The sequence below is a fragment of the Sinocyclocheilus anshuiensis genome, unplaced genomic scaffold, assembly GCF_001515605.1.
Source record: "Sinocyclocheilus anshuiensis isolate Anshui unplaced genomic scaffold, SAMN03320099.WGS_v1.1 scaffold334, whole genome shotgun sequence".
In the NCBI taxonomy this organism is placed as follows: domain Eukaryota; kingdom Metazoa; phylum Chordata; class Actinopteri; order Cypriniformes; family Cyprinidae; genus Sinocyclocheilus; species Sinocyclocheilus anshuiensis.
Genome location: NW_015546055.1, coordinates 614,104 through 622,126, shown reverse-complemented (window position 1 = coordinate 622,126; position 8,023 = coordinate 614,104). Strand labels below are relative to the sequence as shown.

At 33.3% G+C, this 8,023-nt stretch overlaps 1 protein-coding gene across 1 annotated transcript in view; it reads left to right on the top strand.

The window, feature by feature from the left end:
• Positions 1-6,225: 6,225 nt before the first annotated feature.
• LOC107699258 (mediator of RNA polymerase II transcription subunit 13-like) overlaps positions 6,226-8,023 on the top strand; it is a 104,581-nt gene continuing 102,783 nt past the window's right edge. Inside the window, exon 1 of the mRNA XM_016500454.1 lies at positions 6,226-6,797. Coding sequence (XP_016355940.1) covers positions 6,732-6,797 — 66 coding nt within the window. The 5' untranslated portion in view covers positions 6,226-6,731. The remainder of the gene's footprint in view (positions 6,798-8,023) is intronic.

The window sequence follows — 8,023 nt, the reverse complement described above, 5'->3', positions numbered from 1 at the left end:
CTAAATTTGAGGTGCTATTTGAATCTTTTTTATTTGACATCTTTCAGTGATTTTACTTTATATTATATCTGTAATGTGCACAGCAGATTTGACTGAATGTCAAAAGGATTTAATCTTAGGGGCTCTGTCCCCTACCTGAGCATGTGCTGATGGAGCTCAGAGGAATATGTCTTGGCTTCCATGTAAAAGGTGACAACTTTTTTTTAAATACATATTTCACACATAACATGTGTTTGTTAGTATATCATTCAAAAGTATCATTAAAAAGTTTGGGGTTAATGTTTCTAAAAGAAGTCTCTTATGCTCACCAAGTCCTTTATTTTTGATAATACAGTAAAACAGTAATATTGCGAAATATTATGGCAATTTAAAATAACTAATTTCTATTTGAATATATTTTTAAAATGTAATTTATTCGGCAAAGCTGCCATTTTCAGAAGCCATTACTCCAGTCTTCAGTGTCACACAATCCTTCAGAAATCATTAAAAAAATTTTTTGGTGGAAATTGCAATATTTCAAGCTTCTTTGATGAACAGTAGGAACAGCATTTGTTTGAAATAGAGATCTTAATATAAAAGTCTTTACTGTCACTTTAAACAATTTAATGCATTCTTGTTAAATAAAACTATTATTTTCTTTAAAACAATCTTAAGGCCCCCAAGCTTTTGAATGTACCTATGATTTAATTTAATTTAATTTAATTTAATTTTATTTTATTTTATTTTATTTTATTTTATTTTATTTTATTTTATTTTATTTTATTTTATTTTATTTTATTTTATTTTATTTTATTTTATTTTATTTTATTTTATTTTATTTTATTTTATTTTATTTTATTTTATTTTATTTTATTTTATTTTATTTTATTTTATTTTATTTTATTTTATTTTATTTTATTTTATTTTATTTTATTTTATTTTATTTTATTTTATTTTATTTTATTTTATTTTATTTTATTTTATTTTATTTTATTTTATTTTATTTTATTTTATTTTATTTTATTTTATTTTATTTTATTTTATTTTATTTTATTTTATCACTGGAACAGAAAGATATACTGTCTCTAAAGTAAATATGTTCCAGATATTTATAATTATAATTTTCTTTGGCTTTAGTTCAATGACAAAGTAAAAAAAAACAAAAAACTTTTTGACATTTTTTTTACAACTTTTTACGGCTCTTTATACATGAATATGTAATTGTCTGTATATTATATCTTTTCTTAAAGTGGATTAGTACAACGAAAAACTGGTGTATAAAAAATGTTCACTCAGAAATTGCTAGTAAATTTAACAATTAATTACAGAAAAGGCAAGCAACATTGAATTAAATGTGAAATCTTGAAGTAGAAAGATAGTATTGTCTTGTACAGAATTATCAAAGAACCTTTGTTTTATTAACAACGTCAGTGAATTTACAGTGAATATTTGGGGGGTGGGTGATGGACCAGAGCTTGAGAGAACATTCCCAGTTGTTTCCCCCTTATAATGCAATCAATTAACTGAATTAAGCGATACTACTAGCTTTGGAGTCAATTCATGCAATTCATGTTGAATGTTGTACAAACATTCAACTGTTTGTACTTTGACTACAAAAAAAGTAGTTTTTGTGCCCATATTGTGTCAGATCTAAGTGTTGATGTGTTTATTGGTAGGAACTGCAGAGGAATGACAGAGTGAGCTGCCACAGAGGAATCTGCAGAGGTCAAAGTCTGTCTGCGATCCAGGGGCTGTTTCTGCTGACTCCTGCTTTTCAATGCTGCTACTTACAGGCTCCTCAGACGGCAGAAAACACAGCTGAAAGGGAGGGGAGAGGCTCCTTTCATTAACTCTCTATTCATATTGAATTTATTAATCTCATGCTGTTTCTGCAGCTTAACTAAAAGAAGCCGTGATACCGCCGCTTTTCATCCATCTGCTCGTGGAGAGAGGGGAAGGGAGCGGGTACGAGAGGGAGAGAGACGAACAGAGTGACATGATTTCTAACAGTGCTGAAACGGCAATAGACTGCAGAGAGAGGGAAAGTGTGTCAGATTATTTAGTGGCAGGGATGTTCAGTTGTTGTTGTGTGTCCATGGGAGAGGCAGCAGCCCTGCAGAACACCCCTCTCTGCGTCAGGTGCACATCAAAAGCATCTGTCATGTCTGCATTTGTGTACAGGGGAATGTTCCTGCTAATCTCCTGTGTGCTCAACAGTGTTTTGCAGTCTTGCAACCCTGGCCTCTACTGTATACCACGGCGGTATCACAAAAGCAATCCCGGCTCCTAATGCTAAGTAATAGACCCAGGTGGAATCTTTTTTTCAGACTTTCTGCATTGATTTGAGGAGCAAATCTGTGGAATTCTGCAGAACATGGTAAAATGTGTCAAGGAAAGCTGAGATACACTGCACTCTTTTTTGTAACTAAACGCATTAGGGTCAATGAAATGATGCTCATTTTGTGTCCCTTCTGTTCAAGGAATAGTTCATCCAAAAATGAAAATAAGCATCTTTTTAATTTTTTAATTAAAATTCATTTTGAGTTTTTTTTTTTCAGGTGTGCATGAATTAAAAAATGTCTGTGTGATGCATTTATCATGACATCATAATGAAGAAAAAAAAGTTTGGCATTTTTAGTATTATTTATTTTCTTTCTTTCTTTCTTTCTTTCTTTCTTTCTTTCTTTCTTTCTTTCTTTCTTTCTTATTCAGTTTAGGTTGTAAAATATCATGTTGCTTGACTTCCCCAAAGCTTAATGATATTTATGAATTTATGATATTAGCATATACAGAGTTTGTAAGATTTTTTTTAAATGTTTTTGAAAAATTCTCTTATGCTTACCAGGCTGCATTTATTTAATAAAAAACATACATTAAATACAGCAATATTTGGTGCTCAGAAAACATTTCTTATTATCAATGTTGAAAACATATTTTTATGGAAAACATGAAACATTTTTTGGGTTCTTTGATGCATAGAAAGTGCAAAAAGAACAGCATTTATTTGAAATATTTTGTAACATGATAAATGTCTTGACTCACTTTTTTATCAACTTAGTTCATTCTTGATGAATAAAAGTATTAATTTCTTTTCTTTTTTTTAATAAAAATCTTGCTGACTGCAACATTTTGAACAGTATTGTATATATACAAGCAGAGTTTAAGGTGTATAAAATAAGTTGCTTTTCATATTTTTATTTTACATTTCCTGTTCTTTATTACCGACAAATATTGAAAGAAAAAACAAGGGGCTAAAAATGGGTGTTGTTTGTGTTTCAATTCTAGTGATAACAGACAGACCAAATAGTGACCAACGTTCCAACTCTGACCAACTCGCTGTGTGAGTAAGTGAGATCTTGCAGAAACAAAAGAGAAGGGGTTATGGTCAGAGGCAGCTTCCGTCTGTGGTCAGCAGGTCCTCTCTGCAAACAGAAACATTTTCAGAGATGAGAGGTCCAGAGATGCTTGTTCAATCCTTCAGTGTTTCTAAACAAGGACATCCAGCAGAGAACTCAGCCAGGGCCACAATTACCCCCTAAATGACCCATTCAGTGGTTTGGAGCTCTTACCAAAATAACCGTGAACCCTTACTGTGTACTCTGGTTCAGCGTGAAGAGCTAACAGGGTATTAGGCTGATTGTAGTGGTGGGAAGAGCAGAGTGGTCCTCACCCTTCAGGTTGTCTCTGGTGGCTGATCCACACACCTGATGATGGGAAAGAGTGCAGCTGAGATCTGAAACCAGAATCCTGTTTAAGAACCTTCATGTGTCACATACATAGGTGATTATGCTGAAGCATTTGACCAAACGAAGGAAGTTATTAAAATGAATTATTATATAACTTATTGTGAGAATAGACTTTTAATAAAAAATTAAATAATATACAATTTAAAATAACTGTTTCTATTTTAATATATTTTAAAATACAGTTTATTCCTGTGATGGCAACGCTGAATTTTCAGCATCATTACTCCAGTCTTCAGAGTCACTTGATCCTTCAGAAACAATTCTAATATGCTGATTTGGTGTTCAAAAAACATTTCAAGAAACAGTATTTAAACTTTCTATTCATCAGAGAATCCTGAAAAAAGTACAGTTTCCACAAAATTATTAATCCGTATAGAAACTGTTTTCAACATTAATTTTTTGATGAAAATTTAGTAATTTCTGCTGCAGCTTTGCCATCAGGAATAATTAAAAAAAATGATTCCAAACTTTGGAAACATAGTTTGGAAATGTAGTTCATGGTAATATTAATCAATTGTAATGTTTTATTTGTATATTTTGATATATATACAGTATATTGACATCCATATGTGTTTGTGTAAAAGTGAATGCATGTCTGCATATATTCTTATGTGTGCACTGAAAGAAGCAGTTAGACTGCTCCTGTATTTACACACATTATCCTTTTGAACCTCTGAATCCCTCCTTGACTCTACTTTTGCTGAAAGGAGCAGGAAGGATATCACCACTTAGCCTGTGTAAACAGCAGATCTGCTGTTGAACTGTGGCACTGAAACTCCTATTGACACACATTCCACTGACCACTGATGAGTCTCGGGTCTGCTAGCAGCATGTCTTATGTGCCCTGCATGTGCGACAACGTGTGAAAGTGTGTGTGTGTGTGTGGCTATCAGACGAACTTTAAAAGGAACCTGTCAAGGAAGTGGAGAATCAGCTTTGCAGGCAGGACAGTCTACGGATAAAATGCATCAATCTAATTATTGATTGATTGATTGATAAAAAAAATTAACATAAAAACAATAAAAACATTTTTCATAATTAGAGATAAAGAACAAAAGGAATATGTGAGACATGTTCAAGGAGATGCTCAAGTCCCTCAGTAACTGTACTGTGCAGTTACTTTGACTTTAATTACATCTGAAATCTTTCAGAATTTATCACAATTTCTTAAAAATGGCAATAAATATTAACATGAACATTCAAAAATATAAAAAAAAAAAAACATTTAAAATTTTATATGTCAATTTTTAAATAATCGTATGTTACAAAAAAATGTATGTAATGGACGAACAATGGGAATATGTGAGCGTGTGAGTGAGAGATGTGCATGCCATTCTTTGACAGATCTACTGTAGGCATGACCTTGTAAATCAGTGCAGCCATCAATCCACTTAATTCTCTTTGGATCCATCCTTCCCCTTCACATCAAAAGCCTTCATAATTTTACCACTGACAAATATGCATTATCTAAAGTAAAAGTGTTTAATTTAGTGGACATATTATTTCAATATTTGTACAAATCTATAGACCTAAAGTAATTTATTATGAAGCACCAATGTGACTAATAGGTTTGTCTGCTCGTCAATGAAGTTTTCATTTTCTAAATGCACTTCAGGCAGACAAACACCACTATACCATTAGAAAAGCAGCGAATGAAGCTGGCATCTGATTATTACGTCCATGGGAATTCATCTCACTTAAACTCTTGAGTGAAAGTAATCTCATTCAGCCAGCTGCGTGTCTAACTACGCCTAACACTCCACTGTGTATTATATATTTTCTTGAAAAAAAAATGCGCCTCTTGCCGTGGAAAAACATAAAAATGCAAGGACATGTTCAAGGAGATACATAACTGTATTATGCTGTTACTTCAACCTATTATGTTTGACCATTTCCATATGTGACTGAAAGTAGTTAAAAGTTTCTATTAAACAAGTTTCTTATTGATGATTTTCACAAAGAGTTATTAAATACAAGTCAAGACTGTTTTGATTTAATGTGAACATTGCTGGTGTAAATAGTCACATGAACACATATGGGGTACTTTTAATATTTAAAATATATATTTAAATATACAATTTGCAATATTTTGACATCTAAAATTAATGCAGTATTACCACTGATCTAAATATGTAAATCATTGTATATCCCAGACCCAATTGAATTAGTAAAGATTGATTTACATTTTTAAAGTATTATTATGAAAAAAAAAACGGTTAAACAAAAGGGAAATATGCATTTATTTATTTTTTATTGTTTTCTTTTCCCCACAATTGCCTGTTGGAAAAATATTAAAATAACATGCAAGTTTAATTTGGTATTAAATGGGTTAAGTGACCACTAGGTGGCGCAGAGTTAAAGTCTGCCAGTTGTAAGTGTATTTGCTCAGCGGCGCCCCTAGCGGCAGCGCCCGTCACTTACAGTGTTGCCACGCCCCTCATGACCGCCGAGCAGCCAATGGGCTCCGGGAGGCAGAGTTCTCCTTGTGGCCGCCATTAGAGAAAGGAATCCATGAATTCAAATGGAAACCAGCAGGAACACAGACGGAGTATACGCTTTTAAATGAAAATGATCCATTTCATGTAGTTTCTCGTCACATTTCGACGCTTTTAACGCGGAATGTTTTTCGTTTTTAAACCGTTTTCGGTGGGGATGGTGGTATAAGAGAGTCGTTTTAAAGCTAAAACCGTTTCTAAGCCAAGGGGGAGGGGAGAGTTGCCTCTTTCTGCTCTCCTTTTTTTCTATTTTAACAACACATTCCTCCTCTATTTTTTACATGTAATCTATTCCCTCACAGCCTCATCGACGGTTGACAGGTTCTTTTTAAAATTCTAATTCGGGCTGAACGCGGGAGGCGCGAGCGGTCGAATGGGGCTGTTGAATTCCATTCCCCCACCGATTGTTTAAAAATAATTCCGTTCACATTCGACTCGAATTCGGAGAAACGTTCATTTTCTTTTTCCATGGGAAGCCCGATGATGGGATGTTCGAGCGCGCAGTGAAAGGATGAGTTCTTGTTTCGTACCGAACGGGGCCAGCTTGGAGGACTGCCATTCCAATCTATTCTATATGGTAAGAGATTTAAAAACTAAAAGGAAAGAGCAGCCATTTTTAGCCGCCTAGCCTGCTAACATCAGCCCCAGTGGAGAGAGAGCGAACAGGATCAGGGCCCAGTGTATGTGTGTGATACAAACACATGCTGCTTGTTTATTTGTTTATTTGTAAGCTTTTCTAAAGAGATTACATGTTTGTAGTGTTTTGCAGCAGACGGCTTAACGCAAACTGACTGTGTGTTTTGATTTTGTGTGTTTGTAAATTGCACGTAACGAAGAGTGTTGACAAAATGAAAGTTAAAGTTTCTTTTTTTAGCAACACTTTGTGCAAGTATAAATTAACGTTACTCTGCTATTAACTTTTATATATTATTTTGGGAGTTTTCGGCGGTGTTTACATAAGTGTTTACACGCGTCTCCACAGGCTTATTTTGTGTCATTCTCCAAAAACGTGCGTTTTGTGTCTCTCAAATGAGGGACTTTAGCAATGAAAAACTAACATTTCTTTAAGCATTTTTAAAACGCATAAAACATTTTTTTAAAATGTTAATCATCTTCCATGGGGATGGCATGTGTTACCAACTTCTTGCTTTATTGGCAAATATGTTTTGTTGATTTTAATGTAACTTTATACCTAGCATTTAGCTTTTTCTTCATATATAACAATAAAAGAAAATAGTATTTTTTACTAAAATGCTATCAAAATGTTGTATCCCATGCTTAACTGTTAACATCATAACTTCAACTTATTAAAATGATGTGCAGTCCTATAATTCAAATGTCTTTGTCATAATGTCTTCAGTATTTCATTATGTTTGTCAGTAGTCATCATGTTACCTTAATTTTGATTACCAAGCTACTAATTACTGGAAATTGGATATTTGTAGAAATGTCTGCATTGAATTCTTCTTTACAATAATAAACATTTTGCAGTGTCATGACCTTGAGCCAAAGTCTATAGAAAACTAAATTAAACTGACAAACTTTGCATTAAAGGCAAAACTATATTCCAACATATATTAAAATTGGTCAACATTTAAAAAGGATGTTTAAAAGCAGAAATTTCACTTTTTATGGAATCACCCTTTTACCTGACAGATTTGATGTGTTTGCATTAATCGTGTGAGCCACGCATCAGTTGTTTGCTTAAAATAACCAGTGCTGGGTTTGGGGTTTACCTCATGTCTGCAATAAGAAACATGGGGTTTGAAATAGAAAAGTGCCGTAAACAACCCTGCAGGCTCC